General features: G+C 44.6%; 1 protein-coding gene across 1 annotated transcript in view; it reads right to left on the minus strand.

Annotated features, from left to right (window-relative positions):
* Positions 1-27029, minus strand: part of LOC135812834 (uncharacterized) — a 93410-nt gene that overhangs the window by 36202 nt on the left and 30179 nt on the right. The window contains exons 8-12 of the mRNA XM_065326050.1: positions 25258-25278; positions 21364-21402; positions 19058-19078; positions 18714-18734; positions 6243-6440 (exon numbers count right to left, since the gene is read on the minus strand). Of these exons, the coding sequence (XP_065182122.1) occupies positions 6243-6440; positions 18714-18734; positions 19058-19078; positions 21364-21402; positions 25258-25278 (300 nt within the window). The remainder of the gene's footprint in view (positions 1-6242; positions 6441-18713; positions 18735-19057; positions 19079-21363; positions 21403-25257; positions 25279-27029) is intronic.

Raw genomic sequence — 27029 nt, forward strand, 5'->3', positions numbered from 1 at the left:
AAGAGAGCTACAAGCTATGCTAAAATATCCACTAACACCACCGGTTACTTTACAATCAGCTCGTGCGATGACCAACAGTGTAGCTCTTTGGTCCTCCTTTCTTCTTATGAATTTATCCTTGGCTCTTAGCATTATACGAACATTTTCAGCGCCGTTTTGGAGCATTATCCGCTGCACCCTAGTGTAGGCCCCATACTGCATGCATGGATGTCATCAATTCGATCAATGTTGAAGTACACGACTGAATTTTTGCAATTTCTGATCAACTACATTTACCGTACAAGTACATGTATGACGGAGTGGTAAGGATCTTCCATTCAACATGGACACATACGCAATCAGATGTGAGCTAGTGGGGTGTGCGGAGGGGGGGGGGGGAGGGGGAGGGGGGGGGGGGCAGTATACGACAATTTATCCACTTCCGTAAAGAGTAAGTCCATAAGGATACACTGCGCGCCTAGCGCCTCCCAACGGCTCGGTTTCCTATGAAAGTCTTCAGCTTCGCCGGATGGTGGCAGCGCTGTCATTTTTGTACAAGCTGAACTACATTCCAGGGCCTCCCAAGGTAAAGGCCATGCTGCCACCAACCAAGCCCCCTGCCGTAGCTAGCATGTGCACACGGCAAAAACGTCAGACGCACCATGTCTTCCAGCTGAAGTGGACACCCCCTCGCACAGCCCCTGACTACCTCCTGTGATCCTTCCCTTTCTTCGCCATCACACCCTGGAACAACCTGCCTGCGGACCTCCTGCTTCACGAACCTCACTCAAGACGCCTCCAAACCTTCAAGGTCAACGTATGTAAGGATCTAATCCGAAAGAGATGGCTGTGGTCCACACAGTACCTGTGACGATGATATTGAGACCCATTTAGTATTCACCTTTCTACTAGTACTTGCTTGTTACTTGTATGATTGTCTTTTCTTCCTTCTTCCCTTCTGGTTTAGTTATTACACGTATTTATATTATTTGGTGCAATACTAGCGCTCCTTTCTCGCACTAAATTATTATTTTTGCTACTTGACCATGCAACCCCCCCCCTCCCCTTTTTCGATGCCAGGTTGCAACGCTAACGCCGATACCCCTGGTCGGTCGAGTTGCCCCCTGTACATGGTTGGTTGGTATATTTTATTTTACTTCGCCAGAATGAACAGGCATTGCTGCCTTCTTGCCTGGACAAGTGGATTGTCCAAGCTCTCACAAAAAGACGAAGAAAGGAAAGAAATATTACATGAGAGTGTGAAGCATGCAATCTTATAAAAAATAAAAAATAAAAATAAATGAATAAATAAAAAATTCCATGAGAGTGTGACGCAAGCATGATGAGAGAGGAGAGATAGATTCGAGATAGAGATAGATAGATGGAGAGAGAAAGAGAGAGAGAGAGAGAGACTGCGTTATTGCCTGGACAAATGAACTGTCCAAGCTCTTACAAAATGACCAACAACAACAGCAACGGCAACAACAACAGCGACAGCGACAACAACAACAGACCAACAACAACAGCAACGGCAACACCACAGCAGCAGCAGCAACAACAACAAGAGAGAGAGAGAGAGAGAGAGAGAGGAGAGAGAGAGAGAGAGAGAGAGAGAGAGAGAGAGAGAGAGAGAGAGAGAGAGAGAGAGAGAGAGAGAGAGAGAGAGAGAGAGAGAGAGAGAGAGGAGAGAGACGGCTTTACTACCTGGACAGGGAATTGTACAAGCTGTCACAAAATGACCAACAGCAACAGCAACAACAGCAGCAGCAGCAGCAACAACAACAACAACAACAACAACAACAACAACAACAACAACAACAATAACAACAACAACAGAGAGATAGATAGAGGGAGAGAGAGAGAGAGAGAGAGAGAGAGAGAGAGAGAGAGAGAGAGAGAGAGAGAGAGAGAGAGAGAGAGAGAGAGAGAGAGAGAGAGAGAGAGAGAGAGAGAGAAAGAGAGAAAGTGTGTGTGTGTGTGTGTCAGAGACAGGGAGAGAGAGGGGGGGGGAGGAGGAGAGATATGCGGATTGTTAAAATGGATTTCGACATGAAGTTAGGTACACAGAATGTTAATATGGGTAAAGGCTGGGCAAGTCGAGAGCCGTGGCTAGAGCTTTAAATGTCTGCCAATCACCTTCCGTACGGACTGCAACTGGGAGAGCATTCCACAGAATGCTGCTAACAAACTGAATTGAACGACGTCCAGCAGGACCAGGGAGGAACGGAACTCTCAGCAGGCTTGACACTTGACCCCGTGTCGTCCTCAGCTGAGGTGTGGCAGGGTCGTTGATCGGCACGAACAGATTCTTTAACAGGGGACTTGTCTTGTCATTTAAACATTTGAAAACGAAGATGGCAAGCTTCTGGAAGAGAAGCTGTGGCAAGCTTGGCACACCCAGTAGCACATCGGCACATCGTCCCTAAATCCCCTGTGTCTCGTTTTGTGTTTGTCTCCACATGTCTCTTTGTAGGGCTGTGTTCCCTATAAAAGCAATTTAAAAAAAGAAAAAGGGATAAAAAATAATTACAGTATTGTGAAAAGAAGAAGGACAAAATGTTACGAGTTATGACTAACTGTCCACCAACGTAACCAGATCGTATACAGTCAGCGAGTGTGAGTGCGAGTTTATTACATAAACTGGAGCCTCCCAAGTTGGGTGGTCTGTTGCGTTGCGTCGTCGAGTTGTAGTAAGGCCGGTATGTCCAATAGTCTTACTAGTTTCGTCATCATCCAGTAACTTTCGGCATTCTTTGTTGCCGTGGTGCGAGGCTCGTGCTCTTCTTCGTCGCGCTCTCCTTCCCCTCTTGGACCTTTTCGAACCTGAGCCTTCCAAGTTGGAAGGTTGTTGGTTTGCGCCTTGGAGAAGTGTTGGAGCTAGGTGTCAGGTCGCCAAATGTCTCAGAACTCCTTGTCAGTTTTGTGCCATTTTGTCGCACTCGCTGACTGTATAAGATCTGGTTACGTTGGTGGACAGTTAGTCATAACTTGTAACATTTTGTCCTTCTTCTTTTCACAATAACTTAATTGGCTCACCATCCGAGTTACTAAATATAATGTTGTTTGATATTCACGGGTTCGAGAGAAAGACGCAAACGGGGAAAGTCTGATGAAAAAATTGACTGTCACCACCAGGACTCGAACCAGGGACCCTCGCTTTAGCCCAGCGCTGCTCCAACCACTGAGCTATGGTGTAGTCGTTCGTCATCCCAGCAGAGACCGTTCAATATTGTTTTAATGAACTTGTTCATAAAACTTACTAATGGTAATCCCGGAAACCGGCATAGTAGGACCAGTCATTAAACCAGTACCAGTACCAGTAATTAAACCTCCTGAAAACCAAGAAAACAAGAACGGAAAGCTGTTACAAAGTGTCGTGTGCCAATGCTTTGCACCTCGATATGTGTGTGTGTGTGCGCGTGCGCGCGCGTGTGTGTGTGTGTGCGTGTGTGTTTGTGTGCGCGTGTGCGTGCTAAATCCAGAAATTTCGTCTTGACGGGCACCCATGAAGAAAAAGTTGAAAGCATTACAGTCTTGGTTGAGACTGCTCGCTCCAGTACTCTTGGTATTAGGAATTGGAATCGTGTGTGTGTGTGTGTGTGTGTGTGTGTGTGTGTGTGTGTGTGTGTGTGTGTGTGTGTGTGTGTGTGTGTGTGTGTGCGTGTGTGTGTGTGCATGTGTCAGTGCTACTTCTGAGGAGGATTTCGCACAGTACAGCAAGGTTGTATAGTCTGATTAAGTAGCTAGATGGAAATCTGAATATACCGGTAGTGTCATAATCTACCGGAAGCCATTACAAGAGAGATTAGAATGAAGCAGAGTACCGTACAATGAATAGACGGACACTCTGCTAGCGTGTGGAGAATCTACCTCATGCAACTACGCAGGGCTGGAAGAAGGACAGACTTGTACACTTCACTTACCTGCTGTTGAGGCAACATATGTTCCAATAAGTGTGTTTTCTGTGAAAGAAAAGAGCGAAATAAAAGGAAATTCGAATATTGATCGCACAGAAGGGCTCGTTCGGTTGGTTCACAGCAATAATAACGCACACGATGACCCGGCGATGGTGAAGTTTTGAAAACCCCAAAGTCGGTGCAATTTGAGACTGAGCAGAAATGTTTACCGACGGAAAAAGCAATACCACAACTTACTCACTGACATCTGGAACTCCCTCCCCAACACTCTTCTTTCCCAGCCTCCCCACAGCAAGGGAATGGAAACTTTTACAACGAACGTTTATCGCCATCTATGAAGCACAAACTGGCTCTGAGTAGTCGACTCGCTATGATGCTGCTCTCACCTATCCCTATCTACGCAACAAAGCTGGCTCGGACAATCAGCAATGATGATACTCCTCTCAGTCACAACCCCTTTAATTTTTCAGAGTACGATAATTTCTCCCGCACACTCCTTGGTTTTAAGCTTTCCTAACCAGTCCAGTTCTATCTTTTGTTTTTTGGTGCTTGTTTTTCGCCTGTGATGCCGAGAGTTCGGGTCACCATCACTGCTGCGTCTCAGCTCAGCCCCTGCACAGTAGTTGTAACGTTTGTCCTAGTCTCAGTACCATTGTTGAGCCGGGAATGTGAGTAATTATAGTAACGTATCCGCTCCAGAGGGAAGCAGCTTTTCCCACATGCTCCCTGGATTATTGAGTAAAAGAAACAATAAGCAAGTGTAGACAATGGTGCGTTCTTCTGTGCCACACGGCAAACCGTTTAACAGCAAACATCTTCAGAACGCCGTACCTTCCGTACGCCCTCTCTCTCTCATTCTTTATTTTTATACTTCATTTAGTTCTCTCCCCCAACCCTCCCCGCTTTCTCTCTCTCTCTCTCCCCGCTCTCTCTCTCTCTCTCTCTCTCTCTCTCTCTCTCTCTCTCTCTCTCTCTCTCTCTCTCTCTCTCTCTCTCTCTCTCTCTCTCTCTCTCTCTCTCTCTCTCTCTCTCTCTCTCCGCTCTCTCCGCTCTCTCCGCTCTCTCTCTCTCTCCCCCCGCTCTCTCTCTCTCTCTCTCTCTCTCTCTTCTCTCTCTCTCTCTCTCTCTCTCTCTCTCTCTTTCTCTCTCTCTCTTTCTCTCTTTCTCTCTCTCTCTCACTCACTCTCTCTCTCTCTCTCTCTCTCCCTCTCCCCGTTCTCTCTCTCTCTCCTCTCCCCGCTCTCTCTCTCTCTCTCTCTCTCTCTGTCTCTCTCTCTCTCTCTCTCTCTCTCCCCGCTCTCTCTCTCTCTCCCCGCTCTCTCTCTCTCTCCCGCTCTCTCTCTCTCTCCCTCTCCCCGCTCTCTCTCTCTCCCTCTCCCCGCTCTCTCTCTCTCTCTCACCCTCTCTCTCTCTCTCTCTCTCTCTCTCTCTCTCTCTCTCTCTCTCTCTCTCTCTCTCTCTCTCTCTCTCTCTCTCTCTCTCTCGACATGTAGGACTGTGTATTTTATAACAAAAATATTATTAATGAAATTATGAAACCCAGAATTGACTCGTTCCTATCATCAGTGGGGAAAGAAATACGGAACTGAAGGATACAGCCAAAGAACTTGACTGAAGTTAAGTACTGTAATTGAAAGGTGTTGGAACACTGTTTCTCTTTGATGGAGGTAGGTGTAGTAGGATGGTCGAAGGCCATGGTTGAGAAACAGAGGATACCAGGTTCAAATTCCACTTATCAGATGGAATTTCCTTCCCGTGCTGTGACGCGCAGTCTGAACTTTTGGCTTGGCACGAGGGAAACATGGAGGCAGTGAATGGGACTTTCTGTCTTCAACCTCTTAGTTTGGGGTCAGATCTACTCACCTCTGATGCCCATCGCTTTTTTAAAGAGTTGATGAGGCTTGTGCATATAAATTACACATGCACCATCTTAAAACAGTGCTCTCGAGGTTCACACCTCATCAGGTGTACTCGTACACGTACAAACTGACCGAGAAGGTACGTTAGCAGCACGACAAACATCTCGCGAAAACCGTATTTCCGGACATCGACAAGCGAGTGTGGCTCATGGGCACGGAGAATGTGCGGTGAGGAACGCGGGTCATCTGCAAAGCTGTCACCACCATTCAAGCTGGTTGCAAGCCCGGATGGGCACCAACAGTTCTTGAAACTATAGAGAATCTGCGCGCTGATGAAAATTTAGCCATCTCAGCAAAAACAATTTAAATTCGCCATGCCAATCGAACAGCTTGAGTCATCTGTTTCCTCTCTTCTTTGGCGTAGCGCCTGGTCGCTTGAATTAGTTCCAATCGTCAACATTACAGTTGAATGCCAGTGATTACTTACTGACGCACATGTTGTTCATAGGCACAGAGTACAAGTTATACCACCCATAAGCAGCGTGGCCAGAGACGCCGATCTTGCCAGTACATTTCACATATGCGAAAATCCCGTGTTTGTAACCAGAATGACACGTTGGTACACGGATTGCGCCATAATCTCCACTTTCAATTTTTCCATTCTTGATTTCGTATTCGTTGCATACTATTGGAAAACCAGCAAGACCAACAAGTAAGGAGCATTGGTCAGGTCAATAAACACACAAACACACAGAAACACACACACACAAACACACGCACGCACACACACACACACACACACACACACACACACAAACACACACACACACACACAATTGACTCGATACCCGTAGCAATACTATAGTGTGTTCTGTGAAAGCCTGTCTTTCATACAAACCTCTTTTGAATAGAACTTTTAATAGCATGGTTTTTCAAGATGCACCATTCGCACGTGCAAGTATAAAGCCTGAATCTTCACCAATCTGGCAACTTGGCTTGAGGACCATGGCCTTAAGCTGAACCAGACGAAGATTCAGGTCTTGCATAATATTATAACACCTCGTGGTGGGCAGCAGAGTGCAGAACCGCTCCAGATCCGTTGCGACGGGAAACTGCTAACAATTCTGTCACAGGCACGCTACCTTGGAGTTATTAGGGAGGTTTAGTCCCACGTAATCCGTGGGTACTTTACGTGGGTGTACCACGTGATACTCAGTGACCCACGTACAGACGTTTTCTGATTCACGACATGCCGTGTATGGAGGCTCACCCACGTTCCGCCAGAACGTGGGTGAAAATCAGAATGGAGCGCATTGTGCAAGCTGTGAGGGTGCTCAGCTGAAGAAGTTTCCGAAGCACGAAATCAAAATATTCGATGAGCTTCTTAGGCCCGGGTAGCTTCGTCTTTGACCAGGTTTGGGCCTTTCGCTTTACGCTTTTGTTTGTTCCGTGTGACTAAACACAACGTTGCAACGTGGGTGCCCTTCATCCACTTTACGTGGATCACCCACGTACGCGTTTCCGTTACGTGGGAACTAAACCTCCCTATTGTTGATAATGAGCTCTCCTTGGGATGGCCATGTCGACCACACCATTCGCCAAGTTCGACGCTCCATTAGTGCGCTATGGCGCACACGTCAAAGCTTGACAGTCTCCTCGAAAAAGTTATTTTATCATGCAGTGATCATGTCCATACTAACATACGCGTCCAATGCAATCTATCCGTCTCTGATGGCCAGGAATATTGACGCCCTCACTCGGATGACGAAAGCTGCAATCCGTGCCTTCTTTGGCTTTCCGCCGTGGACTTCCACTGCAGGGCTCTTCGAGAGACTCTGTCTTCCTACCCTCGAGGACGCCCTGGCAGCGAAGATCCTAATATTCGTTCGCCGCTGCATTCATGGCCGTTCAAGTGTCCTGTTTTGGGATTATTACACCGAAACACAGAGTGATCGCACCGGTGGAGCTGACCAAAACCTATTGCCGGTACCCTTCTGGCCAGGTCCTTCTGGTCGAGGTACGATCCAGTTCATTGGTGCCATTCTCTGCAACAAAACACCGCCCATGATGCGCTGTGTGAACCTTGTCAGCTCATTTATGTGCTCTCTCGAAAGCGTCCAAGTATTCAAAATAGGTCACCTTTTTTATCTGGTCACCAATGGTCAATCCTGTCTATTTTTGAGTAAGATTTTATCTGATCAAATGATTCAAATCCCATCCTACAGTCCATTCATCTGAAACTGGCCCGCTGGCTTTTGAAAGTCGGATTTGGGCGGAATTGAGGATCAAAAACCCACTTTAAATCTCAAAAATCCGGGTTTTGGATCTGCTTCTCCATACATTTTGCCATGGCATACCTGTCCTAATTTTGTAAAACCTGGCTGAATTTCTATTTCCCTGTTCTTGGACTTTTCTGGCCTCAAATGTGGCAAGGAGTAATTGCACGGGTCACACAATGCAGGATGTACTGTTGTTTTCACGATATCTACAACTATGTGAGAGAGACACCAAAAAGTTAGGGTGCCAGTTTCCAATGAATTGACTGTAATTTTCTGGAAGGATGTTAGGAAATGAACTTCTCGACATCGAATCGGTCAGTTACACTCCGTGTTTTCGGTTTTTTTTCCCCGCAGATCTATCTGTAACATATTCAGTTACCTTCGGTGACTTCTTTCACTTGTGATTTTTTCTCCTCCCCTCCCCTCCCCTTCACTATTACTATAAATATTGTCATGTCGCTCGCATGTATAAAAGGCGCCATCGCCTGTTTGTGTTGCGAATTTAAATACAATTCAACAACAACAACAACAACAACAACATACACAAATGTACAGGGAAATACCTGTTCGGCATAGAAGCCAAATAATTTAATTACAATCAGGGAGTAGTAATATACCGGTGATTTACTACTCCCTAATTTTAATAGAAGCCTACCCCTCATATCAACTTCTACGAGGTGAATTGCTATTTCTGGACATTGTACATTTCTGGACATTTCGAGTAAAATAATTTTTCGTCGCGTGTAGAGTCAAGTCAGTCAGGTTGATGAAGTTTTTTCTTGCCGTAGTTGACAGCTGGGTTGTTGTAGTTTCTCCTCGTGTCGATGCCTTGTTGATAGCCTTTGCTTGTGAGGCATTTCAACGAGTTTTGTGGTACTATGTCGCATGAGAATTTTGAATTTTGAGTAAAATAAAAAGTAATGGACGAATCGTTGGCTTCCCCATGTGCACTCCACTTCAGATGCTGTATAGTCTTGGACCTGTTGGCTGGAAGTGTGAAGAGGCCAACTGCAGTCCAGCAATAGAAAAAATAACACAAATGGTGCAGTATAGGATGCCTTTTGACGCTATTTTACTTTCATGTCCAGAATTCCATACACTGAAATTTAGGCCAAAAAATTGGCCTGTCAAAAACGTTCTGCTATAAAGTCTCTGGGATCACAGCATGAGCAATTGTCACATATTTGGAACGATGAAGGATTAGGCCATACAATAGATACAAAAAGATATGAAAAATGTAAAACACACAGCCTGTGGGGCTCTATTTTATTTTCATGTCCAGAAATTGCTATTCACCTCGTACAGGAATAATTCCGGTTTTTATACGGGACATCACGGTATGCGAACTACTTAGAAATGCGTCTGATCAGTCAGTTTCGCTGCTACAATGTACATGTAGATATACATGCACCAACATGTGTCTCTCTATACAATTTGTTTTATAATTTTCAGATCAAGAATTCGCTAGGTTTATACTGTCAGTAGAAACCCAGTCTCGCCACTCTGCTGGGAACTTTCAGCAATCTACAGTGTACTTGATTTGACAAATTCTTACATGTTGTCTTGATGTACCATGATTGGTTATATGAATACTGTCTTATGGGATTTTGATATAACATGAATGCTGTAACAGCCACTAACTGTCCTGGTTAAAAGCTGCTCGGATGCGACTCCTCCGTAACATCTGCAGACTGGACAAGGAGTCCCCAGCACAAATGGCCATGACATAATTGACAGCCTACTTCCGGAAAACAAAGCACGAGAAAAAATTCCGTGGCCGGCCGCCTTCCACACTCCCAACAATACTGAGAACAGACCTCGCATCAAAGGGAATGACGCTGCAGACGGATAAAGATCTATCCCATATCAGGGACCTCACACAGGACAGAGCAGTATGGCGGCAGCTTTTCCGCACCTGAGCCTGCAGAGGAATTCCCAGATTTGCCCAAATGGAACAGGACAATCATGATGTATGAAGTGAATTTAATGGACAATCTGATATATTTCTTCCATATCCTTTGCCTTTTTCCTTCCTTCGACCCTCAATTTCTCTCGTCCCTACTGTCTTTTGACTTGTTGAGCGGCCTGAGCGAATGCTAGGGGTGGATGTGTATTATGTCGATTTGTTGATTTTTGTAGTACCACACCCTGATGCAAACGCAGAGAGGCAAATAATATTAATAATAATAATAATAATTAAGAGAGCATGTCTGAGAAAACCAGAACATATGTGCAAGTCGATCTCTCAGATTTCGCTCAAATTTTGCAGGTAGGTTTGCTTTGGGGTGTAGATCGACATTCCAAAGCCCGCACAAAATCTTTTGAAGGGAACCATGAAATTTGTATACCCCTCAATATTGGCCCAATATTGGCACGATTTATGGGTCAACAAACGAGCCACGGCACAGCGTGCAAGAACAAGCTACGAACAAAACTCCATCAAGCCATCATTACCTCACCTTAGAAGAGTTCTTGGGGCAGCACTACTTAGCCACGCCAGCATTCCAGAAGACGAGGGCAATCATCCCTTGACGCCACAAATGATCGTCTTGAAAATAGCCAAATTACAAGCGCTGATAAAACAGCGAGCTACGTCCTCAATTAGCAAACACTATACACCGGCAGATAGTAGAACACCTCTTCTAGCACTGAGGACATGTCCCCCATCATCCTTTTGGGGTTTTCTTGAAATAAACAATTTAGAATTTTTCCACTCGACCATTCTGAAATACGTCCAAACTCATACCTGCGCAGGAAAGCTCGCCCCTCCGCGACGTCTAGTCAGCAATTTCTACTCCAACACCACTCCCAACGCTGCAGAACAAAGTGTATTGTTGACTCTGACAAGGAAAAGCAGCGGTGATCACTTGTCACTCCAAACGACAAGCTTCTCCTTGCGCCACCAACATTTTTCGTTGCAACAGTTGATGCAAAAATGACTGAATGTTTGCGTGTAGTTTTTGGATTTTACTGCAAGAGGAATGAAGAAATCACGTGGATCGTGACGTAGAATAATGCTTTCTGGTAAACGACACAATGCACACGATCACGATCGTTCCTGAGGCGCTATTCGAAACGGACCATGAGAGAGGAGGTAAGATGCATTATATTTCTTGCATGCTCTGCTCAGAACATGCAGAAACTATCGTTATAACGCTAACAGTATTGCATTGGCAAGAATTCTTGAAGATATTTCCTCTTGCAGTAAGAACACGGATGCATTTTTTCACACTAACCTCGCTCATCCCGAACATGGTTCAACAGGAACTACGGCTGGTTTACATGCTGATGATCCATCTGCAACAGCAAGGAATGAGCGTGGTCCATGCCATCAAGGTACTAGGTCGCTTGGAGTTGACCAGCGCGCGGCCAACACTGGTTGCATGAAGTATGTGGCGCGCCCACATGGCAGATTTCTTACGTCATGAACAACGTGATTTGACCCTACTCCGAGTATTTAGAAAAGCGATCCTGTCAGCTTTTCTATTATTGTGTTCACATGGCAAGAAAAACGACATCGCTATGCTACGTAAGTTTCTACGTAAGGTGCTCGGTATTTCACATAGGCTACGTAAGTCTCTACGTAAGGTGCTCGGTATTAGATCTACCAACGGGTGGTAGCCGCGTGCTGTGCACTTGCACGGCGCGGCTGCAGCCGGCAGACATTGTGTTGCAGTGCAGTCCGTGTTCGGATGTGCATGCGCGAGGAACTTCCTTCTTTGGAACTGCTTCTTGTATGAGCTGTTTCGGATATTTCGTCTCCTGGCCTGGCTTATTTCGTTTCGGTGCTGCTGAGACCTCCTTTCGCGGAATATTACTCAATGACAGGTGAGTTGACCAGTTCCCTTTGATTCATTTGCTTGTGTTGACTCTTTCATTTACGAGAAGTGTGCTGATTTTGGGCGGAATGCAATAAATAAAGGAAAAGCTGACAGGATCTCTTTTCTAATTTAGCTTTTCCGCTGCCGAGGCCTCCTTTTACGGAATACTCGATGACAGGTGATCTCTGAGTTGACCTGTTTCCTTCGATTCATTTGCTTATGCTCACCCTTTCATTTACGGAAACGTGTGCTGATTTTATTCGGATTTAGATCCATTTTTATCTCTTTGCCCTTGTCTACAGTGCGCGAAGAACGCGAGTTCACCTTCTTGACGGTAAGGCTCATGTTAGATGTGTTGTCGAAATACTCATATTCATTGTACATTGGTACGTTACAAATAAGGCACTGGTCATCGGCATACTATCGTTGGCAGTTCCCAATCTGGAGGGAAAGGTTCAGGGACCCATTCACCGAGTTTGCAAAATAAATTCGCATACGGTGTCAGGGAAAATCTCCATTGTGGAGAGCTAGAGGTTCAGTAAACTTGTTTGCTTCATACGAAACAAGCCAATCGGTGCAGTCTCGTCTCGTGAAGATCTCGTACTTGTGTAATTGGATTTGTTTACTCAAGTCTGGGCTGTTTGATTTATTATTTGTGAGTACCGCCGAGATTGCACTGCCCCAAATAAAGTTTCGTGCCGCCAAAGCAAGAATTACGATCTGCAATCTGTTTGTAGTACCTGCAAGAATGTGCTGTACATGTATCGTACTTTCTCTATTGCAGTTTCAGTTGCCGTCATGTTGCTAAAGAAACGTTCAGTAGAGAGGTTCTGCAAAAAGAAAATTCGAACGAAGTTTCGCGACAGTCCTTGCGAAAGTATGTACGAATTTTTGCACGAACTTTGCGTTCTGCACATTTTCGTAGTTTGCGCGGGCCAAGTGCACGTACGCCATGACCCGATCTCACGAAATTTCCTACGACAGTTCATTTCGTGTTCCCTGCAAGTTTCGCGTCCAAAGTTGCTAAAGTTCGTGCGAAGTTTCGCACTTCATGACGTAGAACGAAAGTTTGTACGCATTTTCGTTTTGCAGAACCTCTCTAGTGACTCATTTGTTTCATACGAGACGAGTCAATGAGTTGGTGTGGCTTAGAATCTTTCGCTGTAGAAGAAATCTATTCGTATGTCTATTGGAGAAATAATTGTATTCACTGGTTATAAAATAGGTTAAGACAAACTCACAGAATAAATACCATCGGTCCCTTGGTGTTCCTCCTAAAGAGGTTCGACTGGATATCATTCATACTCACCAAAAGATGTGTAAGATTTTATTATCATGGAGTGAGTGCCTTGTTTATCTCTCAGTACCTCCAAGCATAGCCTTGTCCCTTTTATCCTCATCAGTGTAGTTGTTGGAACGAGGTGTCGGACTCTGCAATGTATTTGTTTACATTTTAATACATGCTCCTCCTTTGCTGTGTTGTTTTAGAAAATCGTGGACTAACAGTTTGAAGTCATTGAACAACTTCCAAAAGTTGTATCGACATCAACAGGATTACGATTTCAGTGCAATATGATGCAGGATGACCTTATCACGATAACCCATGATTACCCATGATTATAAACCATTATAAACACAGAATCAACAAAAACATCTGCGACACGCACCTGGTTACATTTCTCAAATAAATCTGATCCAGGGTGGGGAAATCTGAAATATCTGACAGGCTAGATAATTTTTATTATTATGACAGTCATGAAATTCTGCTACAGCAACATGCACAGAATGACCTCCGCATAAAAAAAAGTATCACCACGGTCCATCACTACTCACATGTTTCCCCGCAGAAGAACATGCTAGCCTAGTGTCATTTTCTGCAAGAAAAGGCTTGCACCTCAATGCGTATAATACGGTATTGATATGATATGAAGGCCATCATTTACATATTGAGATAGGGCATTCCATTGATTGGTGACAGAAAAAACAAAAGAAATTATAGCAATAAAAACTGCTTTATGGCAGTTTTCTAAAAAAGGTTATTGTGTTCTAGTCCATGGACCCCGTCTAAAAAGTAAGAAATTAACGAACTGTGATAGCCGAAAATTAAAATTTCACACAAAACCTCACAATAATCACACACAGAATGAAAAGATACATGTAGAAAACCTTTTCCCCACGTGATCCTCTTTCCTATGCATGCATGACATGCATGTTGCCAATTGTTGGTGCAGTACAAGTTTAGTGTTGAAAGCAGCATTTCAACTGTTGTGATTATTGTGAGGTTTTGTGTGAAATTTTAATTTTCGGCTATCACAGTTCGTTAATTTCTTACTTTTTAGACGGGGTCCATGGACTAGAACACAATAACCTTTTTTAGAAAACTGCCATAAAGCAGTTTTTATTGCTATAATATATAGAGTACTCGCCTCGTCTCTGTGCTGCATGTTGAGGGAAAGTCCCAGCTGGAAGGCCTACAACACGACATGCGTGCTCTTGAGCTTGACATCAAGATGCACTTGATCCGATCTAGATCAACGGGTGATCCATGTAAGTGCAGGAGCGCTTGATCAAGGTGACTCGGAACAACTGCTGAACCGTGATCTACGAGACCTGGCATTCTTGTGTCACGAGGCACGTGATTTCATCATTCCTCTTGCAGTAAAATCCAAAAACTACACGCAAAAATTCAGTCACTTTTGCATCAACTGTTGCAACGAAAAATGTTGGTGGCGCAAGGAGAAGCTTGTCGTTTGGAGTGACAAGTGATCACCGCTGCTTTTCCTTGTCAGAGTCAACAATACACTTTGTTCTGCAGCGTTGGGAGTGGTGTTGGAGTAGAAATTGCTGACTAGACGTCGCGGAGGGGCGAGCTTTCCTGCGCAGGTATGAGTTTGGACGTATTTCAGAATGGTCGAGTGGAAAAATTCAAAATTGTTTATTTCAAGAAAACCCCAAAAGGATGATGGGGGACATGTCCTCAGTGCTAGAAGAGGTGTTCTACTATCTGCTGGTGTATAGTGTTTGCTAATTGAGGACGTAGCTCGCTGTTTTATCAGCGCTTGTAATTTGGCTATTTTCAAGACGATCATTTGTGGCGTCAAGGGATGATTGCCCTCGTCTTCTGGAATGCTGGCGTGGCTAAGTAGTGCTGCCCCAAGAACTCTTCTAAGGTGAGGTAATGATGGCTTGATGGAGTTTTGTTCGTAGCTTGTTCTTGCACGCTGTGCCGTGGCTCGTTTGTTGACCCATAAATCGCGCCAATATTGGGCCAATATTGAGGGGTATACCAATTTCATGGTTCCCTTCAAAGGATTTTGTGCGGGCTTTGGAATGTCGATCTACACCCCAAAGCAAACCTACCTGCAAAATTTGAGCGAAATCTGAGAGATCGACTTGCACATATGTTCTGGTTTTCTCAGACATGCTCTCTTAAAAAGCTTACGTGGAGATAAAAATGTAATCAACGCAATAAATAGAGTAAGCTGAGCACTCAGTACAAACACCATTAGCAAAACTTGTTTTCATGTAAATAACTAAGCATGTTCCTAAACGTTTTCGTCGCCATCTCATCAGAGGATTACTGGCAAATCAAAACTAGCTCTAAACTCATTATATATACGCACAATGCAAGTAATAATTTAGACACTACCTAGCGCGAGAAAATGAGAGCTGAAAGAAACATTACATCAATCAACGATATCAGGTGACAACAGATGCGATAAATTCACCACTAGAAAGTAACCACAAACGAGAACTATTGAACTAAATTCAGAAACAATTTCAACGTAAACAAATTCTTTTTCTATAATAGAGTCACTCCCTCCACCAGCGGAGGTGGATGTGGCTTTGGCGACGCCACGTGTGTTGCATGCAGACACGTTTGCATCAGCATCGCTTGCTGCATCACCGGCAGAGACGACAACAATACCTACCTCAATATCAACGAGACCCAGAAGAACAACTGCTAATTACACCATGACCTATTTCAGTACGGAAGTACCGAGCCAACGGAATACACAACAGGAACGTGAGACGAGGGATGGGAGGAGACGGGCCCTGATTGCTCCGAGGCAGGAAGTCGTTGAGGAGGATTCGGCCAGTGAGTCCAGTGATTCCGGTGAGTGTGAGAGCGAGAATGATCGTGTGAGTAAGAGTGGGTGCGAGCGTGTGTTTTCTAGTAGGAAGTCATCAGTGTATAAGCATCTTGCATCTCGTCCTGATTGCTGTAAGGTTTATTCTGATTCTTCTTTTTCTGTTCTGTGCCGTGCTCGTCATGGTTATAAGTTGCAGTTGAGTGTGTTAGAAGCCGTTTGTCAACGTATTCATAAGCCTAATCTGTGTGTCCAGAAGGACAGCATTATTCGTTTGAAATTGTTTTAGTAGCAACTTGTTCTGTCTGTTTGGCTCTGGTTGGCCATGGTGTCATATCTTGTGTCACAGTATACTAGTAGTCCTTACAAGTTCGTTAAGTGCTTTCGCAGTTTTTCCTGTTATTACCTTAGTGCTAGGATTATCATTTTCATAGGTGTTGTTTCTTCTCACTCCATTTCTCTTTATTAGTATCTTTCTGGATTGTTTTTCATTAGTACAACGTAGCTTCCTGAGGAGTGTTGTGCGAAAACTAGTTCGAAGTACAATTTTTTGTTCATCATTTCTTCCATATCACATTTTTTCTTTCTTACATGTTCTTCACTGCCTTCGTATACACTCGTTTTTTGAATACAATAAAAGCCTTTGTGAAAATGTCGGTTCAGCTCGTTCTGTTGATCGCAATTCTATAATAATAATAAAAATATTTTTTTTTCTTGTCACTATTTTTTTGTCACTTATTGGATTTGCATGCTGTTTTCTTGATTCTTCACATCTATTTTTTCGTGTCACTTCTACACATAATTGGAGTGATATATTTCTGAACTTCTTTTCCTTATAGTTGTAGTCTTTTAGCTTATGTTTGAAGCTGCTGAATGGGAAAGTCTTGCGTGGCGGCGGCATATACATTGCCTCAAACTGTTTTACCATTTCACCCGCCAATACCCGGAAACCCTCAATAATCTCAACATAGTTCTATCCAAGAGTGCACGACGTCCCCACTTTTACCTCCTGCCCACTCACACTGGTCCCTGTTTCCGATCCACTCTACTACATTCCATGATCACCACGTGGAACTCCCTGCCTACCGAGATTAGGATATCTGAAACCCGTGGTGTATTTAGCCGGCACGTTAAGTCCCATTTCCACAGGTATAGATTCCATCCTCGAGGTTTTCTCACTTCCTGATTACCCCCCCTTCTTTACCAGTACCCTTTTCGCTTGCTTCTACTCAGACTTCTTATTTAACCTCTTCACATTAATCTTTTTTTATCGTAATATTTTCTTTCTTTTAAGAATTGCACCCTATTGCACACGCATTGTACACGTATATTTATTCTCGGAGACCCCCTTGATTTAGGCTTCGGCCTTTGGGGAATCCCTCAAATAATAATAATAATAATTTCCATCATTCCCTGTAGTATTTTGACAAGAAGGGAACGAAAGTGTTCAATACTTTGACACATGTCCTAATTGGCTGGTGGTGACTCTTGCGTAGATGCATGCGTAGATAATACATTTTTTGTAATATTCTGCCTCCGTCCTACTTTCAAATAATAATAATAATAATAATAATCTAAGTGGAGATAAAAGTTTAATAATAGCTATGAAAAGTATGAATGCCGCAGACATCACCACGCAACATGACAATTTGTTCAAGGTTTGGTTTTGTGTGTTTCCAAAATCGATTTTCACACTCCGATCATCAGTGGAAATACGGAACTAAAGAGATCAAAGGAAAAACAAACACTTTCTCTTTATTTTAGTTCTCACTTTTTGTAATACTTACCACAAGTTACCCGTCATGTGTCACACTTCTTTGGATTTTTAACCTTTGTTTTTCCCTTGATCTCTTTAGTTCCGTATTTCCACTGATGATCGGAGCGTGAAAATCGATTTTGGAAATACACAAAACCGAACCTTGAACAAATTGTCATGTTGCGTGGTGATGTCTGCGGCATTCATACTTTTCATAGCTATTAATAATGATAATGAATGCTGTCTTTTGGGGTTTGATGTAACATGGATACCGTCTTCCTTATCAACTACATGTACATGTATGAGTGGTAAGGATCTTCCATACAAAACCTCTTTGAACATACAAAGTGAGATTTGAACTAGTGGTGTGAGCGCGGGGGGGGGGCAATGCACAACATTTTATCCGCGTACTCAAAGAGTACATAAACACGCTAGGCGCACAAAGACTAAGGCTGTGTTTACATGAGGCGTTTCAACCCGGGTTGAGTTCGACCCGGGTCAGATTTCAACCCGCCATGTGCACAAAATGAATGGCGCGTTTACATGACGCATTGCGCTTGACCCGGGTTGAAATTTCGCCCCGGGTTGATTTCAACCCTCCCCTTGGGGGTTGAAATGAACCCGTGTCAAGAAAATCGTGCAATCGTACTTCTGTGCGTATCTCGCGCCAGGTTTGAACAGCACTGCAGATGCAAATTTCGCGCGAACGGATTCACGTGACCATGCAGGACTGTAGAAGTGGACTTTTGGCGGCATACCGGTATCAGTATTTGACCCGGGTAAACTGTCTTCATGTAAACGCTCACATCTTTTGTCTATCGTACAGACTTTCAACCCGGGCTGCACTCGACCCGGGTTGAAATTTCTCATGTAAACACAGCCTAAAATGTAATAATGTCACCTGGTGGTGACAGTCTAATTTTTCTTCAGACTTTCCCGTTTGTGTCTTTGCCTCAAACCAGTGAATAATCATAATGTTGTCTGTTTAATTAAACTGTTGATACCACTTACGGACGTTATGCGGAGGAGTTCCTGTAACGAATAAAAACAGAATACACAAGAGACATTGGAAGCTTTGTCACAACTCTGAGTTTCACGTATTACTACGACCAAGAGTATATAACCCCCCAAGAGTGTGCAACTCTGCATATGGGGTCTCGGACGGCGAAAACTTTCAACCCGGGCTGAACTCGACCCGGGTTGAAATTTCTCATGTAAACACAGCCTAAAATGTAATAATGTCACCTGGTGGTGACAGTCAAATTTTCTTCAGACTTTCCCGTTTGTGTCTTTGCCTCAAACCAGTGAATAATCATAATGTTGGTCTGTTTAATTAAACTGTTGATACCACTTACGGACGTTACGCGGAAGAGTTCCTGTAACAAAGAAAAACAGAATACACAAGAGACATTGGAAGCTTTGTCACAACTCTGAGTTTCACGTATTACTACGACCAAGATTTGCATACCGTAATGTCGCGTGCATTAGCCGGGGCTTATATGCCTATAAGCCGGTGATGGAGTCAGGCTTGTACACAAGACAGGCTTATACACGAGACAGGCTTATATGACAAGCACCACTCAATGACCAGGCTTTCTTGCCGTTTCCATCGCCGCACCATACTCTCGTCGATGCTGTGCTTTCTAGAAGCAGCAGTGACAGAAGTCGATTTTGCAGCTATCACTACCGCCAGCTTGAATGTCGCTGAGTATTTTTTCCGAAGTCCTTTTGTTTTCGGCATTTCGACGAGCAGACTTGGTTGAGATGAGTTCTATCTACGGGTAGACTGCAACAAACACAAGTGAAAAGTTCTAGGAGCGCCGAAACAACTTCAAACAAGCAACTTGCCAAGGGACAAGACGGAAAATGCCATGGGAAAGGTAAGTTTGAAGCTTGAAGTTGAAGAGTGCTGCATGGCGTCGAGCGCAGCTGGTGTTGATTTCCGCATCTTCCCACGTTTTCCGCGTGTGCAAGTGTACGGTACCATGCAAACATGAACATGTAAAAGGCGCGCTCACCAGTCTTGCGTAGTAGCCCGGCTTACGCACGCGACACGTGGCGCGTCTCGTGTACTGGCCCGGCTTATGCATGCGACAGGCTTGTACGCGAAAAGCTGTTGCAGATTTCATGCTTCTACACGAGACAGGCTTATGCACAAATCCGGCTTATGCACGCGACATTACGGTACGTGCAGTGAGTTTCTGTCAGAAAGTGCTTTTTTTAGTACTCCGTTGCTCGCTAAAAATGGGCTGGAAACGTACAACTGCGACACTGCACCACGTGATGTGAGTTTTCGCCGTCGGCGTACCCCATAGAAAGGGTATCAGGATTTGCACACTCTGGGGGGGGGGGGGGTTATATACTCTTGCTACGACCATCAGGCAACTGATGGCTCTGAAACGGGCAGCCTGAACATAAGGGGGAGCAAGGTGGGAAATTCTGAAGGGTATCACAGCGCAAGAGTCAGGAGAAAAATCGATTTCGTGTCTGCGAGGCATGCTTACCTACTGAGGGCCTCAAAAAGTAGGCTTCTAACACTGCGCATCTACTGCTTACACAGCTGCATAATGCCGTTTATTATTATTATTTTTAATTTTTACTATAATTATTTTTTTCGGCAACGCAGATGATGATGATGATGAAAATACGGATAGTACAGTAAAACCTGGTTTAAGCGACCACCCCACGGTGCAAGCAAAAGCGGTCGTTAAAGTCAGGTGGTCTTTAGAACCAGGTCCCACAGTGTCTGTGTAGAACTGTCCGTGCATGGAAAAACGGTCGTTAAGAGCAGGTGGTTGCCAAACCCAGAGGTCGCTTACACCAGCTTTTACTGTACTTGAACTCACAGACAGAAACTATCGACTTCACACCGAGTAGCAAGTGACAGTAGCAGGGCAAGTACATGTACAGTTGCGCTCACTGAAATCCAACCCAAAGTGCAAAGCTGACGCCCTGGACCAGTTCCGACTACATCATTGTATTTGTAAATGTGTACGTCCAGTCACATTCGTACCACTTCCAGGGCCAGGTCAAGGGCCGTGCAAGTTGAGGGCGCCAAATATGCACTCCGGGTCGGATTTCATCGAGCGCAACTGTACTAGTATCAGCCAGTATGCGACTGAAGCATTGTGAACCAGGGGGAGGGGATGGTTGCGTCCTAACTGTCATCGAGTGGCTATGCCTGTTGATGGACTTTCTACAAGACAATGCGTGAGGACAACAGCTCACTGACGACTCCAGAGCAGATTCGAGAAGTCAGGAGTCTGACTTGCATTCCCCTAGTTCCAGCGCTGGGAGGTGACTCTCTCAGGCTGGTGTACAGGGGAAGAGTGTGGGTCAGTGCAAGTAATGTGTAAGTCGAGGTTTGCCAGCCGTCCTGTGTGTGTGTGTGTGTGTGTGTGTGTGTGTGTGAGTTTCTGTGTGTGTGTGTGTGTGTGCGTGTGTGTGTGTGTGTGTGTTTGTGTGTGTGTGTGTGTGTGTGTGTGTGTGTGTCTGTGTGTGTCTGTCATAAATCCAGAAATTTAGCCGTGAAAGGTACCCTTGTAGAAAAAGTCGAAAGGTTCTTACAATGAGAAGACGGACACCCTTCTAGGGTGTGGAAGTATCTACCTCATGCAGCCATGCAATTAGGAAGAATGACAGATTTGTCCACAGAACTTACCACGTGGGAGAACTTGAGATCCGCCAACAAGGGGGTTATCTGTAAAAGAAAAAGGAGCGAAATCAAGAATTTCCACTATGAAGATGAGAATCATCAATATTATTACATTGTAAAGTCAAAAACGAAGAAGGACAAAATGTTACGAGTTATGAATAACTGTCCACCAACTTGTTGCCGTGATGCGTAGCTCGTGCTCTTCTTCATTGCGCTTTCCTTCCCCTCTTGGAACTTTCCGAACCTGAGCCTTCCAAGTTGGAAGGTTGTTGGTTTGCGCCTTGAAGAAGTGTTGGAGCTAGGTGTCAGGTCGCCGAATGTCTCAGTACTCCTTGTCGGTTTTGTGCCATTTTGTCACACTCGCTGACTGTATAAGATCTGGTTATGTTGGTGGACAGTTGTCGTCATAACTCGTAACATTTGTCCGTCTTCTTTTTTCGCCAGAATTTAATTGGCTCGCCAATAATTAGTCAATTTCCAAAATAATTATTAGCAATCGGCTGCCAAGAAAATGCAGGAAGTGGAAGGAAATTCGTAAATTTGATCCCACAGAAGTGCTTGTTTAGCTGGTTCATTGCTGTGGTGAAGGTCGCAGAAAATTAATGCCACGGCCGTCGAGACTGGGTTTCAGGCCTTATCCTATGATGTATTATTATTATTATTATTATTATTATTTGGGTGGTAGTTGGTGTGTGTAATGGCTACCAAGGGTAGCAGTGAGTCGGCTGTGAGAGCGCGAGGAAGAGTTCTTTACATTAATTATTATTATTATTAAAAATAGAAAGGAAAAGGACATATGGAAACGAGTTAAGAGTAACTCTCCACCACTGTAACTAGATACTATATACAGTCAGAAAGCCCAACAACTAGGCACAAAACTGACAGAGTACTGAGACATTCGACGTCCTGACACCTAGCTTCAACACATCTCCGTAGCGCTAACCGACAGCCTTCCAACTTGGAAGGTTCAAGGTTATGGAAAGACCAAAGAGGGGAAGGCAAGCGCAACGAAAACGAGCACAAGCTACAGTCCCAACGGAACAAAGAATGTCGATTGTTACTGGACGATGACGAGACCAGTAGGCGATTTGACAAAGCGGTCTAACTACAATTCGAAGCAGCAAAGCAGCACACCACCCAACTTGGGTGGGTCAAAAATATCAAAGATAAGTTAAGAAGGGGGAAGCTTTGCGAGAACGAATTGTACAAGCCGAAATCAAAACTCCTACAGTACTCCTCATGCATGACATTGTGATGGACTGGTTGACTACAAAACAAGTTTAACTTTTACTCGTTTCCATATGTCTTTCCTTTTCCTTTCCACTTTTATTTTTCTTTTCTTATTTTGTTAGGGATTTCCCAACAGGCAATATGTAGACATCTTTAGTAGCCAGACCTTTTTTGTGGGTACGACTCCCCGTTTTTTTATAAATGTCGCACTCGGAACAGCCGTAACGAACTCTAAAATAATAATATTTAGCGCAAAGTAAAGAGAAGGAAAATAATAACCGGTCAAGCGCTAAATACAAACAGAAGAAAAAGAAATCATAAGCCAATACGCGCTAAACTGCGCTTAAACTATAATGAACATACAAAATGCACGAGGTGGTTTACTTTTTCTCTTTCCAGGCAGTTCACTTTCTTTCACCTCCGCTAGTGCATTCCAGAAACTGACCGTGGTTGGTCCCATTGGGGAGGGATACCAGTGTCATCAGTATGTATGTCACATGTTGGTGTGAGCTGCATTTGGATTGAAAAAAAAACTTATCATCGTCTTCTAGGTTCGGCCTGTTCCCATAGCTCAGATGGTTAGAGCATAGGTCATTACAAGCAAGGTCCCGGGTTCGAGTCTTGGTCTTTTTCTTTTTAGCCCTGCTGAGAGGCAGAAGAATCCGCAACGTGCATTTCGAGCTCGTGACCTGGCATGAGAGAAACAAGGATATATCAAATGGGATTTTCGGTCTCCGACCCCTTGGTTTTGGGTCAGATCTACTCACCTCCATTGCTGAGGAAGCTTGTGCATATTAAACAGCACCATAATATTACAGACAGTGCTCTTGAGCACCATTGTGGATAACAACTGACAGAGAAATTCAGTTTCCAGCACGCCAAACCTCCCGCGAACACCGAATGCCAGGCTGAGTTAGTGTGGCTCATGGATACGTATATGCGGTGATGGAGACTGGTCATCTGCATTGATGTTACCTCCAAGCTCGCGGTGGGCGCAACAGTTTTTCTTTGCAAAAGGCAATCTTAGCCATGGAGAAAATGTAGCAATCTCAGTAAAATTTGTAAATTAGCCAAACCAATCGAATGTATTTTGATTAATAATGCCTGTTCTCTTCCTACACGAAACCCCCTGGTCACTAAAAATGTCAGTCATCAATATTCCAGTACTGAACCAACCTATTTTTAGTCATGTATTTTTCATTTGCGCTTCTCTATTTGTGGGTTATACAGGTCTACTCTCCATATAACGTAATCTCTGGGACCACGCGAAAATTATGCTATATCGAGAGTTATGTTATGTAGAAACCCGTGTGTAAAATACAATATGTACCTCAAAATGAAGGCGGGCTCACCCATGCAAACATGCACGCACTGTACCACCATCGACATCAGCTTCTGTGAATCCCGCTTAAAGCGCTTAAAAAGCGGGATTCAGAGAAGCTTTTTTGTGATGCGACACGCGATGCGATTGGCGCGAAACCGGGAAAACCCCAAATCGCAGCCATGTCGCACCCCACGCAACTGCCGCAACTGGCCCATCGCAGGCCATCGCAGAAGTTGAGCTTGGCTCAACTTTTGCGATGCGATGCGATGCGACAAGCGATTTGGCATACGATTTTGACCTTTTCTACAGCAAAGTTGTACAAAGGTTCAAGAGTTGCCTATAATTTTCTTTTTTTTCTCTATCACATGTATCATCTTTCCGTTTTTCCTTCCTCTATATAAATGTACCCCCCTCCCCTCCCCCCTGTGCCTACTCCTCCCCAGTTTTTGGTGCTCTGAAGTGTCGCTGAAGCCGAGACCTCAGGTCGGCGGAGATGCTCCAGTTTCACCACCACAGTTGCGTCTGCAACCACCTCTACCATGCAGTATTCTGTTCTCGAGGTTCGTGGTTTCTCGTAAAAAATAAATAAATAAAAAATAAAATAAATTTGTACAAGTTGTATCAAACCGCGCGAATATCATGGCGTAGCCAAATCAGCAAGATGTTGTCGCATCACTGACTTCTTCTGTGAGTGGTATTTCGCGAGTTCGCATCGCACGCATCCGTCGCAGATCGCGTCGCATCGCGTGTCGCATCGCAAAAAAGCTTCTGTGAATCCCGCTTAAGGCTGTGTTTACATGAGGCGTTTCAACCCGGGTTGAGTTCGACCCGGGTCAGATTTCAACCCGCCATGTGCACAAAATGAATGGCGCGTTTACATGACGCATTGCGCTTGACCCGGGTGGAAATTTCGCCCCGGGTTGATTTCAACCCTCCCCTTGGGGGTTGAAATGAACCCGGGTCAAGAAAATCGTGCAATCGTACTTCTGTGCGTATCTCGCGCCAGGTTTGAACAGCACTGCAGATGCAAATTTCGCGCGAACGGATTCACGTGACCATGCAGGACTGTAGAAGTGGACTTTTGGCGGCATACCGGTATCAGTACTTGACCCGGGTAAACTGTCTTCATGTAAACGCTCACCTCTTTTGTCTATCGTACAGACTTTCAACCCGGGCTGAACTCGACCCGGGTTGAAATTTCTCATGTAAACACAGCCTAAAATGTAATAATGTCACCTGGTGGTGACAGTCAAATTTTTCTTCAGACTTTCCCGTTTGTGTCTTTGTCTCAAACCAGTGAATAATCATAATGTTGTCTGTTTAATTAAACTGTTGATACCACTTACGGACGTTTTGCGGAGGAGTTCCTGTAACGAATAAAAACAGAATACACAAGAGACATTGGAAGCTTTGTCACGTATTACTACGACCAAGAGTATATAATATAACCCCCCAAGAGTGTGCAACTCTGCATATGGGGTCTCGGACGGCGAAAACTCACATCACGTGTCTCTGATACCTTTGTACTACGTACAAACGTAGGATAGCGTGCGCCCAATCCGAAAATCTGCCGTGATCATGCTGGGGATTTGCATACGTGCAGTGAGTTTCTGTCAGAGAGTGCTTTTTTAGTACTCTGCTGCTCGCTAAAAATAGGCTGGAAACGTACAACTGCGACACTGCACCACGTGATGTGAGTTTTCGCCGGCGGCGTACCCCATAGAAAGGGTATCAGGAGTTGCACACTCTGGGGGGGGGGGGGGGGGGGGTTATATACTCTTGCTACGACCATCAGGCACCTGATGGCTCTGAAACGGGCAGCCTGAACATAAGGGGGAGCAAGATGGGAAATTCTGAGGGGTATCATAGCACAAGAGTCAGGAGAAAAATCGATTTCGTGCCTGCGAGGCATGCTTACCTACTGAGGGCCTCAAAAAGTAGGCTTCTAACTTCCAAGACACTAGTGGCATTTAGCCGAAGCAAAATACGGATCTGACAGAGATGCCTGGCAGTCACACTGTGCATCTACTGCTTACACAGCTGCATAATGCCGTTTATTATTATTATTTTTAATTTTTACTATAATTATTTTTTTCGGCAACGCAGATGATGATGATGATGAAAATACGGATAGTACAGTAAAACCTGGTTTCAGAGACCACCCCACGGTGCAAGCAAAAGCGGTCGTTAAAGCCAGGTGGTCTTTAGAACCAGGTCCCACAGTGTCTGTGTAGAACTGTCCGTGCATGGAAAAACGGTCGTTAAGAGCAGGTGGTTGCCAAACCCAGAGGTCGCTTACACCAGGTTTTACTGTACTTGAACTCACAGACAGAAACTAGGGAGGTTCCGGAGTACGATTTTTCGTGCCAAAATCCGTAGAGGCGCTACGGATTTTTTATACGTCGTTTTCGAGCAGTGAAAAGTTCCGGGGTACGGAACTTATGTGTTTGCCGTCATTGCCTAGGTTACGATCGCAAACACGTCACATTCCTGCGTTATGCCTTTTTATTTTGAAAATTTGTACCGAAATCAAAACTTCCCGCGGAAAATCCATGTTTCTCGTACCAAATTTGTACGCGAAAAATCTTTCTGCACCCGATGACGCAAAATCTCCAAACGAAACATGGTTCGTGTGAAAGCCAGTCCACACGGATTCTCCGTGCCGAAAAATCGTATGGAGCACTCTTGGAAAAAATCCGTAGCGCCCACACGGATTTTGACACGGAAAATCGTACCCCGGAACCTCTCTACTATCGACTTCACACCGAGTAGCAAGTGACAGTAGCAGGGCAAGTACAGTTGTGGCAAGTGAAATCCGACACTTGGCATAAGGGACTGCACCGTGCATCCTGCAGCCTCTGCAGCCCTGCATACGTACAGTACATGTGCTGCATACAACTTTATCTGTCCGATGACAGAATTCGTACTCATCACAGTCAAGGTTCAAAAGGTGCTGGCAAAAATGAATGGGAATTGGATACCAATACTCCTTATGTGTACCATGTTTGTGAACTGTGTGTATCTAAGCTGTGACCTTTCGTCCTGTTTGGGATGCATACGGCTCTATAGTACAAATTAGGTGCAGTGCATTACATCATTGATGTCCATTTGAGGCGCT

This window comes from Sycon ciliatum, chromosome 3, assembly GCF_964019385.1.
Source record: "Sycon ciliatum chromosome 3, ocSycCili1.1, whole genome shotgun sequence".
NCBI classification, from domain to species: domain Eukaryota; kingdom Metazoa; phylum Porifera; class Calcarea; order Leucosolenida; family Sycettidae; genus Sycon; species Sycon ciliatum.